Source organism: Cydia strobilella, chromosome 2 (assembly GCF_947568885.1).
Source record: "Cydia strobilella chromosome 2, ilCydStro3.1, whole genome shotgun sequence".
Taxonomy (NCBI): domain Eukaryota; kingdom Metazoa; phylum Arthropoda; class Insecta; order Lepidoptera; family Tortricidae; genus Cydia; species Cydia strobilella.
In genome coordinates, this window is record NC_086042.1 from 25,658,735 (window position 1) to 25,678,168 (window position 19,434).

The following is a 19,434-nucleotide window of genomic DNA, read 5'->3' on the forward strand; positions in this document are numbered from 1 at the left end:
CGTGCGCGTCGGCTGGATTCGCTTTCATTACCACCGGTCGCATTCATACTTGTTGGTCTGGTCGCGTTCACACTCGTTGTTCTGTCCAGGCACACTACACTCACAGTGTCACTACGCGTGTTTGATTCGGATATCACTGGTTTGGTTTTGGTGCAGCTCGAAAACGATTCCATATGTATGAAACTAACCGTGAATCGTTCAGTGTTACGACGTAATTTTGATTTTACAAAAATTAAGCTTAACTAAGTAAAATTGCACCCATGTGGTGACCTCGTGTTTTTTGTAACCGCTTCATTATGCGGTGTCTGTGTAATATGTGCTGTGACGCCACTATTCCGCTCTTTTACTACTAGAAATGGAGAAATAAAACCGGGCTGTTGTTAGTCTCGGAGTTTTATGACGTTGATTATGTGATTTATGGGGCTGTGTAGATGTCGTCCAAAATAAGAGAATACAATGCTTTAATTGGGGGTAAATAAATACCTATAGATATGTAAGTAAGCTAAAACCCAAAAACACGATGGTCCCGCCAAACTTGTATTCAGTTATTTTGCTAAGATGGCATTTTTTGGGATTTCTATTTGGAAATTAAGTGTCTTATAATTTGTTAGTTAGTATCAAAAATGGTTATGTGGGTATTATACAGACTGCTATAGACGCTCTTCTACTTAATTTTTGCTGTCTACTGGTATCAGTAGAAGCGACCCCGGTGATGAATGGCCGAAGGCCCGAAACATCATAACGACTATCACGAGGCCTTGCTGCAAAAAATCGATGCTCGTTTGCTGCTGGAACTGATGATGACACCCGGATCCTTACTTGCTTACTCTATCAACACACATTAGTTGTCCTAGTAGACAAGGAATAAATTTACCCACTAACTGTTTCTGACACATTGGTTTGCATTCCGAACATTCTGGTTGTAAGAGTATTCTTAAAAATATATGTGGTTACTGTGGGAACATAATTCATACCTATAAGAGTGAGAGGTCCGAACACCGATCATAGTACAGTTCCAACTCCTCTGCTGGAACTGATACTGGCACTCCCTGATGCCCTGCTTCAAGCCGTCTCCAATCACAGTCATATGGTCTCGGTGTTGCCGACATACGCGCCGTTGCCCCAGTGTCATGTGGTGTAGTGGTGTACCTACTTACCTATGAGGGCGAGAGGTCCGAACACCGTCTCATCTTTCATGACAGTACAGTTCCATCTCCTCTGCTGGAACTGATACTGGCACTCCCTGATGCCCTGCTTCACGCCGTCTCCAACCACAGTCATATGGTCTCGGTGTCGTCGGCATACGCGCCGTTGCCCTGGTGTCAGGCCACGGAGCTTGCCGCACAGGCGGGACTTCTCGGAGAACAGGTCCTGGTTCGACCACTTCTCGAATTCGAGGAGGCCCATGTTGCTGGAACAAAGGAAAAAGAAGTTAGTTGTGTTGGTATGTTTTAGTCATAAAAACTAAAATAACAGCTCGTGTGCTACCCAATCTGTCCAATCCAACTGTGATTTAAATAGTAATAGTAGGAGTTCTTTCTTATGTTAAAAACATTAACTGTAGGTATAAGATACGACAGTGGATTATCTTTGCGTTTAGTTTTTATATCGAAGCAAATCGAAGTCGGTGTCGGATCTTACCCCGGCGCGCGTCGCTTATTTCGTAATGATTTCTATAGTTCTGTACATATTTTTATCCAAAAGTAAATATATGACTACACTAGTCTTGTGGTTGACTGATTTGTTTGCCCCGTCATAAAGTGTGTTCTTCCACGATAAGGCTGGCGGACACTTTCGCAATGTAAATAAGTCAACGGAAAGTCCCGGTTTACTTTCTAGGATTTTTACTTGGGTTTACATCGACAATCTTCAATGGAAAATAAATAAATATACTGGGATGACGGATGCTACGAAAAGTTTTGGACCCGGGTATGTCCTTAAACTACGTCAAAAAGAGAGGTATGGGCACTGTGAATGACATCTCGCTTTGTGTGGTAGGGCACAGGACAGCGGATGTCATTCCAGATCTAGAGCAGAGCCCAACTGGGGAGGTACCTCCACCTTATAAAAAACCGCAGCCAAAATAACACTAGACCCTACTAATAGTGTTGTGTTCCTGCCGGTGAGTAAGGTTGCCAGAGCTCGAGGGAGAGGAGTGTTAGGGTCTGCAACGCGCATGTAACTCCTCTGGAGTTGCAGGCGTACATAGGCTACGGAGACTGCTTAACATCAGGCGGGCCGTATGCTTGTTTGCCACCGACGTAGTATAAAAAAAAAGTCACAAGACTATTGCCATACTTTGGCGTTTTCTATCAATGATAGGCATCTTGGCTAGGCCCCCTGTTATGACATATTGGAATTATGCTTCTTCTTGATCGCTTACCTTCAAGTGCTTCATGTTCTAGATAGGTTTATAACAAGAATTTGTCGTGACATTGTTATAATAGCTAGGTATTCAAAGTATTGTACTAGAGGTAACAATATGGTTGTACCCAGACTTGCAGTAAGTACAGCTGTAGTGAATAATCCTTTACCATCGTATATTTTACGGAAACGCACGAATGTCTTACCTATGATACCTATTCCAGTCAGTCTTGGTACAAAAAATACTGAGGTGGACTGAAGTAGGATGACAAATACGAACGTTTCTAAGAAAATACGATGGCACAATGGCGAATGATTGTTCACTACATCTGTATAAATATTTACTTACCAGCATTTCTGTTCGTTTATTATTTTTACGTTAACACGTACAATCCTAAATAACTGCGTATATTTATTGTTATTGTTAGTTTAAAATGATGCTTATTATATAAACTGAACATACATACATACATATAATCACGCCTATTTCCCGGAGGGGTAGGCAACTAGGCAGAGACCACGGATTTCCACTTCCACTATAAACTGAAATGGGACTTAATCCCGTATAATGCATTTATTCATGGGAGATGAGATTTTGAGTCCCGTTTCAGTTTTAATTGTGAGTGAAAATCGAGTTAGTTTCATCAATCAAAATATTAAATAGTAGATTGTTAACCAAGGGACGAAAGGCACTCATTTCTGCCGAGGTATTTTAGCGCTCGAATGCAGTGAGAGCGCCAATAGTCCGAGGCAGAAATGATGCCTTTCACCCGAGTTAAACACTCTACTTTTCATTTCGAATACGAGGAAAGTAAAATGCATGTATTTTTTTTAAAACATGACTAAGTATACATTTTTATAGTATTTCTTGAGGGTACTTTCAATTAACAATTCAGACAAAAGTATCGTTATTTATGGAATGGAGAGTCAAATATCAAAATGAAAAATTTATTACAAATCCATTTAAACTCAAATTTCAATTGCGTATCGTAAAAAAATTAAAAAAGTCGTACTTCGAACGTAAAATGCTCTAGTGCAGACACGTATCATTTTCTGCGCACCTTTTAGAACAACAATGACCCTCTTTCAGAGCATGAGAAATGAAAATGACGTTTTCCTTATTAGTTGTGTGGAACATACTTATTTACAATTAATATGGAAATAACAATTATATAAACGTTGCATTGACAATCCAACTAAGCTGATCCATTTACAAAAGGTATAGACGAAGAGGAAGAAAAACCGGGCAAGTGCGAGTCGGACTCGCCCACGAGGGTTCCGTACTTTTTAGTATTTGTTGTTATAGCGGCAACAGAAATACATCATCTCTGAAAATTTCAACTGTCCAGCTATCACGGTTCATGTGACAGACAGACAGACAGACAGCGAAGTCTTAGTAATATTGGGTACGGAACCCTAAAAACATAGGTTACTAAATGGAATATTTCGGTGGAAATGACAATTATGACGCCATTGACGCCATTCTGTTTACAAAAGTTTTAAAAGTACGTATGTATTTATTAAACATGCCTGGGGCTTAAATGACATTTCATAGGTTAATTAGTTAGGTATGGAAAACTTAAATAGGTATCTAAAAAAACGTGTTTAGAATATATTTACTTATAAATACTTACTTACTTACTTACCGAACTGATAATTGAAACTTGGACATGTAAAGTTCAAAATATAACATAAAAATTGATCACAGCATGGGGTTAACTATCTAATATTAGGCCCTATAAAGTACAGCCTATTTATATAGGGGACACTAAATACTCACATTACTCACACAGTAAAATTAAATTCAAGGGACAAATCGGAAAATAACCGATCGCCGATTCGCCCTATTACAAATAAAATAAAATAAACTAAGACGACATCCGACGACACAGAGGCCGGGACTGGATGAATCGGGCACAAGATCGACAGGAGTGGAAGAAGAGATTGGATCATCAAAAGGCCACCATGATGATGATGATGATGATGATGATAAAACTAAGACTAATAATAACTATAAAATAAACTTAGACAGATTTTGCGGAATAATTGTGTAATGTGTAAAGTTTAGATCTTATTTATTAGGTATCAATTTTAAAATTTTCTTTAGACGTATCATTATTGGCAATAAAATGGTCTCTTGTAGAAAATGGACTTTCAACAAGTCAAGATGTGTTTTAACATAGGTAGGGGGTGTAATTACAATAAAACAAAATAGGTATTAACAAGATAAATAATTTAATGGCACTTTAATAGACAAGCAATAAATAAAATATTTACAAAATGCACCAGGCGCACATACCTAGGTAAGTTAAAAGGAAATAAATCAATATCGTCCGTAGATGGTCACCGTGAAGTTCAAACCGCCGCCTCGCTGGGACTTCAACTTGATCTTCACAAACCGCTGACCAATGCCTCCAGCGGAAATCGTAGGGTATCCTCCTGAGCCATCGCGATCGTTGTCTTTAATGTGGATAGCTCGTATATAGGCAAAGTTATGAAGCCCAGGTTCCGGGTATTCAATAATGCTGGTCCTCACGAAGAGAGGGAAGCCATATTTGACTTCGGTGACCTTGTATAAGGCGACGTCTCCGTATGTGGTCTGGCCGAGAACCAGGTCGTGGCTCTGGCAGGAGTACGCCGCGAAAAGGCACAGAAACGATAATAAGACGGTTAGCGCGCGCATTTTGTTCGTTCGTTTGAGGTGATAATGAGACGCCATTCTTTTATATAGTGGAATGATGTTATGTAAGAAAGAAGCATCATGCACGGACGTTATCTTAATTTATCATCATTATTGTCGAGTGCACAAATACGCATTTTCCAAACCAATCCTAAGTCAGATATGATGTACCTAACTTAGATAGCGGAGCGGACACATTCCTGTTTATCGGCGTGTATAAAATAGCGTAATTAGCAAGTGTTACCGTAGTTAGTGAAGTAACATAAGCGTTTGATTTTACATAACGGGTTACTTTGTATGAACAAAGCCTACACCCTAAACACAGCCTAAACGAATATTATACTCGATTTTTTGATTAAATTATTTTACTCAATTTTAATTAATTTCATATTCTGACATAGTTTAAATCCTTCTTATAGACATTTAACATTGTATGAAATTATGGACCAAATTATAACTATTTTGACATCTCTCTATATATAAGTACAATTAATTTAAGCAATCAATTTATTCCTTAATTATTAGTAATGTAAAGATAGATAGATAGAATACTCTTTATTGGCACACCTCAGTAAAACATACAAATGAAAATAGCAATTGATTAAATGTAGAGGCAGGCAACAGGCGTTCTTATCGCTAAAGAGCGATCTCTTCCAGACAACCTTTGGGTAGCCTTGGGACTATATGTAATCTATAGGAAGATATGTACCTAATTATGTTAGTTTATATTCTGTCTAGGTAATGTACGAGTAGGTATCTCAAACGGTCTTCCGAATAAAGTAAATCATAGAGAGGTAGCGACAAATTTTATTCAGTGCGAGTAACATAATTAATGAAACGAGTTAATGTAAATTTACATGGCTCTTTGCTGCATAACGCCGACCCCTGAAGACAACAAGTCCATCCATCAGCTATCTGACGCAGGTAATGTCACGAACACACACAGTCATATCTTGTGATCCGTACTTCCTCGCTTATTCATACTTTCCTGTCTTGGGTGTCTGTTGCGTAACTAATTAACGCTTCTTACATTTTACGCCATAAATAACTATAACGGATTTAAAAAGTAATATTGCGGTTATAGGAAATCGCTATACCTCCTTTTTCCTGATTAATACTTACTAGGTATTGAACAGTACAGAGAATCACCATCATTATTTAAATAACTTATTCTGATTAGGTTTACACAAAAATAATGTATTTTCTTTCTTTCTTTCTAAAAAAATACTTTAAATACATTTTATTGACTAACTTAATATTATAATTATATCGGTACTTATTTTCATTATCCAAGCTAACCAACTTGTTTAACAACATTTTTATTTGGGTTATTGTTCATAATATGTATTAATTTGGTATAGCATAGGTTAGATTTGCACGTAAATAAATATTTGTGAAGAACAACACATCATCATACCTATGCGAAATGTTGATGTCTTGATTATTCGCCTAAATGAAATTATGGGAAAAATCGTTTGGGAAGTGATTAATAGGGGCATTGTTAAAGGAACAATCACGATCTGTCCATTATATTACTAGTTACATAGGTAAATATAGTTATACCTAACTGGTGGTGGGTTAGTAAAGAAACTACACATTAAAAGTAATAACATTGAGTTAACAGTCATAACAGAACGACACCACTTTCCGCATCTTGTTTATACTCGTGGAGCGCGCAGCATTACGTTACCTACGGTTAGCACGTTTCAATAAAAAATACCATGAAAAAAATATTACTCGTATCAAGTTTAGCAACTCTGTCCAAGGAAACTCCGGGCTGTGTAGTGACTGAGCCTTCTTATGGGACCTATTATGAGCGACCATTACTAAAACTCTATATGTATACACGGTGTAACATGAGGAAACCGAATAATTTTACACAGCATATTCCTGATCATATTTAAACACTAAAATGTCCTATAAACTTTTCTGTAATCCTCCTAGTTTCAGAGTTAATGCCAATTTAAAAAAAACCAAGTTTTTATTGTTACATAGTGCAAAACGCATTTTTGATGGCGATGTTGCCACTATGGGACGTAGTCTAAGTGTCCTTATTGATAGATGTCAAAAAGTGACAAGTCGTAAAACTGTAAAAACTAGGTTTTACGAAAAAAAAGTAAAAGTCCATTTTAAGTGACAAGTTTACCAATAATATTTACTTTTTATGTACTAATAAAATCTAAAAAAAAAACAAAAAAAATTTTGTTTTTGCGATTTTGACCTAAACTCTTATTACATCTTTTTCCTTCTTTTGGCCTCAGGTTTCCTCGTCAACACCTGGTATATACTGTTTATTAACAATAGCATCCACTGGTTTAAAGCCTTCGTCTTGGTGTCACTTATTACCAAAGGCAATTACGTGTAATGGAAATATAGGTTTTTTAATACTGGTGGTAAACAAGCCAATTCTTGAGATTAGTTGCTAAGCGGAGCCCAAGCTCCCGTGAGCCGTGGCAAACAACCGAAAGGAAAATGATGATGACAGGCAACGCTACGCTAACCCTTGCAATGCTAGTAGAGTTAGATTTGTAAATTTAATAAAATAAATAAAACAACCTTTTTACTAAATCGCACGAGGAGAATTATACTTCTAAGACCTATGTTCGGTGCTACTTCACATAAACAAGAACGTGTTGATGTAGTGCGCCAGTATTAAGAGTATATATTATATTTGGCATCAAAATTTTTATAAGTAGATAATAATAAAGCCAAATGTGATGTGTGGCGTGACGAGAATGGATAGGATAAGGAATCAGTATATAAGAGGAAGCCTGAAAGTTGCACCCATAACAGAAAAAGTAAGGGCAAATCGCCTAGCATGGTACGGGCATGTGATGCGGAGGGATGAAAGTCATGTGACGAGAAAGGTATTAAGAATGAATGTGGAGGGAGGTACGAGGAGAGGAAAACCGAGGAAAAGGTGGATGGACTGTGTGAAAGATGATATGAAACTAACGCAAGTGAATGACGAGATGACGGGTGACAGAGAGGTATGGAAGAAAAAGACATGCTGCGCCGACCCCAAGTGAATGGGACAAGGGCAAGCGAATGATGAATAATAAAACCAAATAATGTAGCTAATAGTAATAAGAATAAGTAAGATATTTGTTCCTGAGTCATGGGTGTTTTCTATGTATTTAAGTATTTATATATTATATATATCGTTGTCTGAGTACCCATAACACAAGCCTCCTTGGGCTTATCGTGGGACTTAATCAATCTGTGAAAACATGTCCAATATTTATTTATTTTATTTATAATGTCGCAATAAATGACTTGTTAAACTTATTTATTTTTCTCAAATTTATGAATCTTTTATATATTTACCTTTAATTTATATTACTCATGTAAGCCTGACCTGTAATTTATATTATCAATAAACTATGAGAATGAGTACTGAAGAATCTGGCCATTGTCAGATGTTTAGGAAGCTGTCATTGAAATTAAACAATGTTATTTTAAAGTTTATTATTTATTCAAAAATCATCACACTGGCGCGCATTATGCACAAGAAGGTCTTCAATATCGTCCATAAATAGTCACCGTGAAATTAAACCCATAATCCCTTTGACTCCTTAATTCGATTTTGACGGATTTCTGTCCAACACCGCCTCCGATGATCCTCGGGTAGCCTCCCCCAAAACGGTCATTGTCTTTCACAAGAATAGCCCTTATATAGGCGAAACTCTGCTTTCCTGGTGGCGGGTATTCTACAATAGAGGTTCGGACGCTGTATTTAATGCCATATTTGACTTCCTGGGATTCGTAAATGATGACGTCACGACTTGTCGGTTGTCCGAGAACCAAATCGTAGGTTTGACAGGAATATATCCCGAAAAGGCAGGAAAATACGAGTACAGTTATCGCACGCATTTTATCGGTTCGTTCTTTCGCATTTTTCGTGGCAATGTGTGTATAAATTTGTAGCAGTATCTTTATACAGTGTAAAAGTGTTATGCAATAACGAACAATCAGTTTTCCGAAGAACTGAAAACATGGTAAACTTACTAATACCAACTATCTCAGCTAAAAAGTGGCTATGATATTTAGCATATTTATGAGCTTAATTCCTAAATTGCAATATTTTTACCTAAAATCATTAAAATAAGTACATAATGTAATTGTAATAAATCAATAATAATTCCTCTTTGAATAAAATTTCAAATTAAAAAAAAATCTAGTACCTATACCTACCTACACCAATAATTTTAAATGCATTAAGTAGCCGTCTCTGATAAACAAGAGCCAATATGCCAAATTAATATGAAAAATGAGAATAAACTAAAATAGTTATGATACGAATGCCTCAATAGTGCGCAGTCATGCAGATTATGTTGAAACATAATATAGATTCCGTGTGTTACAGCGTGTCGCATACCATTTTCACACATAATTAAAACAGAGTGAATAGTGAAACTTTATGCTTAATTGAATAATGTCGTCCACAAACATCTCTAGCAAACAGTCCGTCTTATGACTCTCAACCTCTCAACGCTAAAAGACATAATAATACTAGATGAATTTTAATCCGGTCTTCCGTTTTTATAGCAATATTTTGTATAGAATAAAATATATGACTAGGTTAGACACAATGTAAATAATTTAGATACGGGTAGGTACTTACCTGTATTATTCATTTGTTTTCTTTCATTTTACAAACCATTTAATTGGTGTAATTATACTAATAATATACATATTAAAAAAAAAAAATATATTTCCTTAAACTACGTCCAAAAGAGAGGTATGGGCACTGTGAATGACATCTCGCTTTGTGTGGTAAGGCACAGGACAGCGGATGTCATTCCAGATCTAGAGCAGAGCCTAACTGGGGAGGTACCTCCACCTTACAGAAAACCGCAGCCAAATAACACTAGACCCTACTAATAGGGTTGTGTTCCTGCCGGTGAGTAAGGTTGCCAGAGCTCGAGGGTTAAGGTCGGCAACGCGCATGTAACTCCTCTGGAGTTGCAGGCGTACATAGGCTATGGAGACTGCTTAACATCAGGCGAGCCGTATGCTTGTTTGCCACCGACGTAGTATAATTTTTTTTATGTATATTTACAATGGTGAAGAGGAATTACATATTCGAGTTAACAATTAACTAATACAAATGTAGATTATAATGACCTCGTTTCTTAAATTAAGCAAATACCGTAAAAATATAAGCAGTAATTACCTACGCCCATCTATATTTATGTAATATACATATTTAAACTCGGTTATTAAGTTTTAGCTTAACTATGTAATTGGTATAATTTTTAATTAAATATTTTTAAAGTCATCGTAATTATTACATAAAATGTTTGTAATATTAAACAATCATTATATAAATATTGACGCACATGACAGAGCTATGACACAATCCTTATCAGAATGTCTATTTGATAAAGAGAATAAACATTACTTATTCATATTCCAATTAAAATATAACTGTAAATCTCCAGCAGGGTATTAAATCACATGCAGATAAAACACGTGGACAAAAAAATGTACTACTGACTGTACCCAATTTGTGTAGGAAATCACAATATTAATTGCAAACGTATCTATACGAATAAAATATACTTCGCAATCGAAAATTCTGATCTAGTATTATATTATTTGATTTTGATGTAGTCAAAAACCATAAACTAACAACACTAAACGACGACGACGACGACGTAGGACATGAATCACCAGACGACCGGATCGCATGATCGTAAGCAATTACCTTTGCATTACCCAAAACTTGCGATAAAATTAAGATAACAGCTATTTGCATCTTGGATAACCCCGTCCATCTTATATATAAAAAGAGCGCGATCAATTATCACCTCAAAACGAACGAACAAAATGCGCGCGCTAGCCGTCTTATCGCTCCTGTGCCTTTTCGCGGCCTACTCCTGCCAGAGCCACGACCTGGTCCTAGGCCAGACCACGTACGGAGACGTCGTCTTATACAACGTCAACGAATATAAATATGGGTTCCCGTTCTTCGTGAGGACCAGCATTATTGAATACCCGGAGCCTGGGAAGTATAACTTCGCGTACATACGAGCTATCCATATTAAAGACAATGATCGCGATGGCTCAGGAGGGTACCCGTCGATTTCTGCTGGAGGCATTGGGCAAAGGTTTGTGAAGATCAAGTTGAAGTCCCAGCGAGGCGGCGGGTTTAACTTCACGGTGACCATCTACGGACGATATTGATTTCATTTTAACATGTGCGCCTAGTGCATTTTGTAAATATTTTATTATATTTACCTATTTATGTTTTTCTGTCAGTATTAAAGTGCCACAAGTTTCCTGTTTTAGTTTTGTTGTAAAGAACACAATACTTACGCCTCTGAGTTACACAGTTAGTGTATAAATGTGTAATCTTAGTTTAAGGTGGACCTCTGCACCATGGAATGGAGGTTGTAAAATACCTAAAGACAGCACTGCGACTTTCTTGTGACATACACTTGAAAAACATAATATATCATTACGTAATTTAACTCGTAACACGATTTATAAAATATATACCGTAAACATGTCTATGACGTCGACTGTTCATATCTTCTTGCGTCTTCTGATTATTACCAATTTATAATTGCCAGTAACTACAGATGTAGTGCATAATTATTTTCCATCGTGCTTTCTCGGAAACGTTCGTATTTGTCATGCTACTTCAGCCAATCTCAGGGCTATAACCGCGAAAATCGGAATTCGCAAATTGCGGGCATTTTTCTCTGTCACTCTAATTACGCCTTCATTGGAGTAAAAGAGAAAGATTCCCGCAATTTGCTAATTTCGGTTTTCGCGGTAGCCCCACAGTACTTTTTGTACTGAGATTGACTGAAATAGCAAGACACGTTCGTATGTTTCCGTGAAAATACGAAGGGATATAATATTTATGCACTACAACTGTACAAAATGTTCAATTCTGTGAGACATGAGTTTACTTTGAATAGTTTAAATTCATGTTTCAGCTTAGGTACTGCTCCATTACTGCTCGAACAGATATTACTTATTCCCATAATTAACCAAATATTTTGTGACACTGAAGTCGAAGAATATTTTGAAAACATGCAGTAAAATAAACAATGTACAAACAAATATAATATATCAAGGCGTTCTATCACTATCATTTTCTGTTGGAGTGGAACATCCTAAATAAGTAAACAGACACTGTGGCATTAATAAATTAAACACATAAAAAATTATTAATTTTAATAACGTACAAAAACAAGTTTATAAAGAAAATCAATACTTCCGCGCAAACTGTCCATTCTCCTGATAAGGGTCATAACTACGGCCGCCTTTGCTATAATACGCAGCATTCAAATTTGGGTCAGCAGCGAACACTTCAATCTCGAATCTGTATCCCCTCAAAATGGAGGGGCTTGAGAGGCCGATGGTCACCGTCTTCCCGCCGATCCCGCCGCTCACGATACTCGCTTCGCCATCCTTGTCTGGTCTCAGATCCGTGACCAGGACTTCAGTGATCACGTTGTTCCCCGCTGCGCTGATTACGATTTGGTCAGTCCTGGTCCATAATGCTGGATTCGCTTCCTTTATTTCATTGTAGATTCGTGTAGAACGGCTATCAGCGTAGCCTAAACGAATATCATTGGCATTAGCCAATGAGAAGACTAAACAACACAACACGACGATCTTCATATTGTCTTAAAAACTGAATGAAAAACGAGACGTGTGTCCGTATTTATATGGCCCAGAACGTATTAGTGAGATCATATATAGTCTACGGTTAACAATAAACTGCTAACTTGGAGTTATTTTCGATACTCGTTAGGTATCGGAGTTACGAGGAAATTGCGTCATTGTCACATGTCGGCGAGATGACGAGATGTCGCCATTTGTAAACAAATTATCGAGTATTCAGCTGGGAATGGGAAGTATACATACCGTTTGACTCATTTTCAGTATTCAGTACTTATAAAATACTATAGGTAGGTACTATACCTGAATGTTCATAGCACGTTTCTAGTATAGATGGTTAATATTTTAAGTTAGTCATATTCTAATATCTCATACGGATGAAAGGGAAACGTTATACGTTACCAACTTTCGTAAATCCCTTGCTTGGTCACCTCTAAATAAAATGTTATTAGTGTTAACTTGTTATTAGTGGTAAAAGTCATAGTTCTGGCTTTTAACTTTCAAATATAGGTACAATATACGTATTACGTTTTACGTTATACGTTTTAGGTACCTAAAACAGAAATACTACGAACATTTTTCAGATAGAGGTTTACATACAAAAGAAATGAGAAAAAAATCTAGATAGAAAAACTTATCTCGCAGCTTCTAGATTTACTAGTATAAAATATAACACAGCTCACAAACATATATTAATACACAATAGATCATAAATTTCTCGCCATGACAAATCGAGCCATATTATCGGTAAATGTCCATTCATAGAAACAGAAACGACGAAATCACATACAAACGCTAATTAATTTTACATACAGGGGCAAAAGAATCATATTCTAGCTACACAATCTACAAATTTATTTGGTCCGTCTTAGGTAACAGTCGTATCACCAAAAATTATTTTGCCCTCAACATGTCTGCTGTTATCCGAATTTTGTTGATCACATTTTTTGTTCTCCAAGTTTCGTCTTACAACTTATTTCTTGGTTATCCTGATGTGAATTCGAAGCTGATCTACAGCAAAGTACACCAAGAGAATCCTGCGATTTGGGTGCGATGGGAGGACGTGACAGTCAACTGTTCAAGAAACGAAGTCATTAATGCCATCAAAGTCCTGGACCTTAGACAGGATAAGTGGGGAGAAGCGTACATCAAGAAAGGGGGGATAGGGGAGAAAAGTGTGACGATCGAGTTGGAGAGCCCTACGGTCTTCAGAGGTTACAACTTTTGGGTGGAAGTGTACGCCATTGAAACAAATGAGTTCCTGTTCAACCATGGGAAGAAGTGACTAGTCAGTAAGGTGTTTGTTGGTTTGTGTTTAATAAAGTTGTTATAGGTTTGTGATGAAGTGTTTTCATTTTAGCAATTGGTCTCAGGTGAAACTAGGTTCATTAGCTGTTGTAGGTAGTAGTAGACTGCAGATTGTTCCTGCCCTCCACTAAGGTCCACGATCCTCCCCTAGTTACTTCAATGTAATTTAAACCGTTTTGAATTGGAATAGACTTGCATGAAAGAAATTCAACCATAGGCACTTACATCCAGCCGTGAAATTGCATGGCTACTCAATGAATGATTATTTTCCTATTAGGAGTTTGAAAGTAGCTTGCATTCTAACTTTTAAATGTAGAATTAACAGCGATAATATCTATAATCATCCCTGATTAAAATTTGCTTAGGTAAAGTAGGGTAATACCTACTGGATCACATTAAATAGCAAAGCGACAAATGCGTAAATTGATTAATATATTGATCTCTTTTAACGAGAAACGAACCCTATCTCAAGCATTACCTAACAGGAAAATAACAACGCATTGTGTAGATATTTATAGTAAATATAGTAATATAGCCTCGAGCGCCATTCTTACTGCCAGGATATACGACCATATATTGTATGCCCGTATTAATTACGAAAAGTTCGCTGGCAGAGAATATTACGGTATTAAGTTCGCCTTTTGTACATGTGTTTTATTTTGTGCAATAAAGATTAATGGCGTTATTCATTAACGCGTTACAAACCTCAATTGGCTATTAATCGTGTGTCTTAATCTCATAATCTGTCATTTTGACAAATGTTATATGTATATGTGTAAGAAACAGGATAAAACATAAAATATCTAATTGAGGCTTGTTAAGTTTTATGAATAACGGTACAGTGTACAGGTATTAAGTTATATAAATAAATAAATAAAACGACAATCAAACAAACATTAGAAAAGGAGTAGCGAGTAGCACATTTAGATTTTTATTTGGTATTCATTTCGGACTGTTTTCCTTTTTGGGCTAATTTATAGCAGGTTTGAATACTAAATTTCTTTTTCTGGCCTAGTCAATTGGGCCATTGTAGGCAATGTTTGAAGAGCTCTGGCGCTTAAACAACCAAAAATATTAAAAAAAACCGGCCAAGTGCGAGTCGGACTCGCGCACCGAGGATTCCGTACTTTTTAGTATTTGTTGTTATGGTGGCAACAGAAATACATCATCTGTGAAAATTTCAACTGTCTAGCTATCACGGTTCATGAGATACAGCCTGGTGACAGACTGATGGACAGACGGACAGATGAACAGCGGAGTCTTAGTAATAGGGTCCCGTTTTAGGGTACGGAACCCTAAAAATAAAAAAGCAAACAGTCCGAATCAGACATTGATCTGCGACTTTAATCTGTGTTGAAAAATCATTGCTCTAGGGTCAAAAACCACGAAGGAAAGACGAGTATTTTTGTAAGGAAAAAAACCGGCCAAGTGCGAGTCGGACTCGCGCCCGAAGGGTTTCATAACATTACGCAAAAAACGGCAAAAAAATCACGTTTGTTGTATGGGAGCCCCGCTTAAATATTTATTTTATTCTGTTTTTAGTATTTGTTGTTATAGCGGCAACAGAAATACATCTGTGAAAGTTTCAACTGTCTAACTATCACGGTTCATGAAATACAGCCAGGACAGATAGACGGACAGCGGAGTCTTAGTAATAGGGTCCCGTTTTTACCCTTTGGGTACGGAACTCTAAAAATGACCACTCGACTTGCCTCTTAACTCACTTAAGTAACCTTATTGTGTTAACCTCGCACCAGTCGCACCCAATATGTGAGCGCGTTATGCATCTATTAAATCGAAATTATGCTATTTTATTTGTATACTTAAAATCGGCTGCAAATACGCCTATGGTCAGCTGCACGTAAGTTGGTATAAGTATGCAGGAGGGGTCAGGGTACCTCTGCACTAATCATAAAATAATAAGAACTAAGTTGTCTTTTGAGTCGTTATGTTTTCAATGCTTTTTAATCAGAAGATATGGATCTCGTTTCAATTGTTCTGGGTTGTGTTTGTGTACCTACTCTTGATCGCAACGTATCATATTGAAAACAAAAAGATCTAAATCGAATAAGAGTTTTCACCAAATGCAACTTTATTGCAATGACTTAGGATCTACATTTGAACTACTTATCGTATAAAGTAATTTCTATAGTAAGGGAAGTCGTCATTGTTTGAAATCATAGCATTACTTGCCTATATGTAGGTACCCAAGCACATTAGGTACCTCACGATTAACACGACTAAATATGAACATTTATCATAATAACATATACCTATGATTAGATCAGAACACCAGGAACGAATGACAATATAAATCACTATCTTGCTGTGACATCGTTCTAAGTGTCCTATAAATCTAGTTGTCTGGTCGTGCTATAGGTACGTTGGGATTACTTCGGATGCGGGATAATTTTGAACAAGTTTTTGGCAAAAATTTAATCTTTGGTCCAAGCTTTTATCGCTGACTGTTTTTTTCTTACCTGCCTGTGCACCTAAATCAAAACAATTCTAAAAACCCGAAACACAAGTTTAGGTTAAGTTATTTCATTACAGAGTTCCTATGGCCACCTCCTGTCTCCATCATCAGATCAGCTTGATGGTATCATAATATTGCATTGTCACCAGACTTACATATAATGTATATGCAGATTTTCAGCTTAATCGGAAATCTGGAAGTGGGTCAAATTTAGTTTCCAAGATTTGACACACAATAACTAACTAACAGGGGAAGTTAAAAGAAGCTTGTAAAATTGGAAAATTAAATATCATCTACTAAAATAAAAGCAATTTATAATACTATTGGAAAAGGAAGCAAGATGCCTGGGTAATCGTTGCAGTAGCGTAAGTGTTGCCAAAGTAAATATGAAGTGCTTCTGGTTTAGTTGATATTATTAGCGATTATCAAAATTATCCCGCTTTCTAAGTTACCCCAACGCACCTTACCTTTATTTTAAATTTGAGCACCTTATACACGGCATGCGCATGTTGTTCAAACCTAGGAATTTAATTTTAATATGATATTTATGTATAATGTATGTATTATATTAGGTACTTAATAGTTATATTGTTTTCATCACAAAAGATCTTATTTCATGCAGGTGTACCTACTGAAGGACAAAGGCCTATATTGTTCCCGTGAGAGTTATGGATTGTAAAAAGAAAGCTGTATCTCCCTGTAACTCACAGCTTTTTTTTTATTAATTCACCAATTCATACGAATCAAGTCGGTTATAAGTAAAATCACAGTAAAATACTAATTGTTTAAAGTCAAGGTACCTATAAATGAGTTTTACTTTTAAAATACCGACGTTTATAATTTAATATTTTTGTTAACTTATTTGTTTGATTAATTTAATAGCCGTTTAAAAAATGTTTACATAGGTAATTTCCAATTGTGGCTGAATGCCGGATGGGTCTGTGCCTTCGATGCCAAACTTGTCAAAAAATTACAATATGGCGGACAAATGTTATAAAAACACACTTATTTATTTCTGACTAGGTACGAGATCATGGGATTGTTATCTGTATTATGCATCTATACTTGCAGAATAGGTACGGATTCAAGTGAAGCTTTAGCTGTTCTTGTTCCCTGTTATAAATAACGAATGACTTCATAAAACTTTTAATGTTTTCAATTACATAACACAACAGAGCCACGAAAATCAAAATTTGCAGGCCCCTCACATGATTCTTTATTTTTACACTTTCTCTGCTTTAAATCTGACACACACAAGACATGGACACTCCTAGGTTCGGTTACACAGGACAAAATCAAGCGAAAACCTCAATCAAGTATTTATATCCGGATCCTCGCTCGCTCTTCAGATTAATAGTCACAAAGTTGAATCCCAGACCTCCACTCCTAATAGCCGGCTGCGCGTTCCCATTCTCCAAATCCTTAATGGCGATCCCTTTGATCTTCATGTCTGCTGTTGGATATTCGAATTTAGCTTCTTCTTCTCTTACGAAAAGGGGTATGGCGCTCGCTTCAATTGTCCTGTCGTAAACTTTTCTTACTCCACCTTGTTCATATATTTGACCCACGATGACAGTTTTTGAGTGCACCGCAGCGATCACAGCACAAAGTATAAGGCACTTGAACATTTTTAGGTTAGGTGACCGCGCTGTATGAAGTGAAGTGGACGACTGACGTGTGACGTGTGAGTTGAGGTCAAATGTCTTGAGATCTAGTTTGGACCTTAAGGCGGGTTTATATGTGGTAATGGATTACTGATGTTATTTTCCTGCTATCAAGGTTGTATGATTGCGATTTTGTTTTGATAATGAGTTAAACTACCCAAGGAAGACGTGTTTCCTCTCCTGCATAAATGTATCACTAAATATATACGCTCCTTCGCTATACTTCTTACCTCCGTTTGTATCATTTATTAACCTATGTACTATATACCTATAGGTTAAGTTACTCGTTTTTTTTTTTTTTTTTTTTTTAATTTATTGAATAAGGAAGCAAATTACAGTTTTTTTAGATCATTACAAGACCCATCGTAGGCAAAACCTTATGGAGGTTTGTGTGCCGATGGGGAGTTCGAGAATAACATAAAGAAAAACAATATTATATCCTATATCTTATCATAAATATGATTCTTAGTATACATAGCTTGTGTCGTTAGTTTTTAATAAGTGCATTTTAACGACATTTTTTATATGTTTACCATTTAAATATTTAGCACAAACAACTTCTGGCAGATCATTCAATATTTTAGGTAATATATATGTGTACAGCCTAGTGCCATATATGTTGTTATATTTGGGTATACAATATTTGTTTTGGTTCTGTAGACATCTTAGTTTTGTACATCTTTTGTGTTCTTTTAGTTTAGTAACATGGTGATATTCTTCTGTTAGTATGGCTAGTTTACACATATTTTGAACTGGGAGTAAATTACAGTATTTGAAAAGTTGGGAATAGTCTGTTTCGTACTTCTTTTTGATATGCTTAGGTACAAGTGTCTTCAATAATCTTATTTGTAAGTTATATATTTTTTCTATATATGTTTTATAGGTTTTACCATAAGTACTCAGAGCGTAACCGATCACAGAGTCAGCAAGGGCTAAGTACAACATACGTAGGGTTTTGTACGGTAACTTATATCTTAATGTTGACATTTTACTTAGGATGGCTCTCAACTTATCGCACACATAATTAATGTGTGGTCCCCAGTTGAATCTGTGGTCGATTATTAACCCAAGGTACATGTGCTCTGTGACCACTTCAATTTTTTCACAGTTACACGTTGTGATATTATGCTGGTGCAGGCAGCTATGTTGGTGTGCAAATACAGTAATATTATGAGTAGTTTTATTGTGAGCTGAACGAATATGCATTATCTTGGTCTTTTAGGCGTTAATTACTAAACCGACATCGTGCGCCCATTTGCAGAGGGTGTTAAAGTTGGATTGCATTATGCGTTCTGCGGCAG

At 36.5% G+C, this 19,434-nt stretch overlaps 5 protein-coding genes across 5 annotated transcripts in view; 1 reads left to right on the forward strand and 4 right to left on the reverse strand.

Moving 5' to 3' along the window:
- Window positions 1-19,434, reverse strand: part of LOC134754169 (protein Wnt-5b-like) — a 66,444-nt gene that overhangs the window by 23,735 nt on the left and 23,275 nt on the right. The window contains exon 2 of the mRNA XM_063690298.1: window positions 1,158-1,411. Within this exon, the coding sequence (XP_063546368.1) occupies window positions 1,158-1,411 (254 nt within the window). The remainder of the gene's footprint in view (window positions 1-1,157; window positions 1,412-19,434) is intronic.
- LOC134755487 (probable salivary secreted peptide) lies at window positions 4,581-5,098 on the reverse strand. Its single transcript, XM_063692042.1, has one exon. It carries the CDS (start codon window positions 5,081-5,083, stop codon window positions 4,688-4,690), a length of 396 nt encoding a protein of 131 aa, XP_063548112.1. The 5' UTR covers window positions 5,084-5,098; the 3' UTR covers window positions 4,581-4,687.
- LOC134753668 (probable salivary secreted peptide) lies at window positions 10,772-11,318 on the forward strand. The gene has a single exon (XM_063689611.1). The coding sequence runs from the start codon at window positions 10,877-10,879 to the stop codon at window positions 11,231-11,233; it is 357 nt and encodes a 118-aa protein (XP_063545681.1). The 5' UTR covers window positions 10,772-10,876; the 3' UTR covers window positions 11,234-11,318.
- On the reverse strand, window positions 12,221-12,883 carry LOC134753657 (uncharacterized). Its single transcript, XM_063689602.1, has one exon. It carries the CDS (start codon window positions 12,683-12,685, stop codon window positions 12,269-12,271), a length of 417 nt encoding a protein of 138 aa, XP_063545672.1. The 5' UTR covers window positions 12,686-12,883; the 3' UTR covers window positions 12,221-12,268.
- LOC134755488 (uncharacterized) lies at window positions 17,593-18,161 on the reverse strand. Its single transcript, XM_063692043.1, has one exon. The coding sequence runs from the start codon at window positions 18,095-18,097 to the stop codon at window positions 17,765-17,767; it is 333 nt and encodes a 110-aa protein (XP_063548113.1). The 5' UTR covers window positions 18,098-18,161; the 3' UTR covers window positions 17,593-17,764.

Bases quoted from the DNA above. Each gene is read 5' to 3' on its own strand.
- LOC134753668 (XM_063689611.1), top strand. From the start codon at position 10,877: ATGCGCGCGCTAGCCGTCTTATCGCTCCTGTGCCTTTTCGCGGCCTAC.
- LOC134755487 (XM_063692042.1), bottom strand. From the start codon at position 5,083: ATGGCGTCTCATTATCACCTCAAACGAACGAACAAAATGCGCGCGCTA.
- LOC134753657 (XM_063689602.1), bottom strand. From the start codon at position 12,685: ATGAAGATCGTCGTGTTGTGTTGTTTAGTCTTCTCATTGGCTAATGCC.
- LOC134755488 (XM_063692043.1), bottom strand. From the start codon at position 18,097: ATGTTCAAGTGCCTTATACTTTGTGCTGTGATCGCTGCGGTGCACTCA.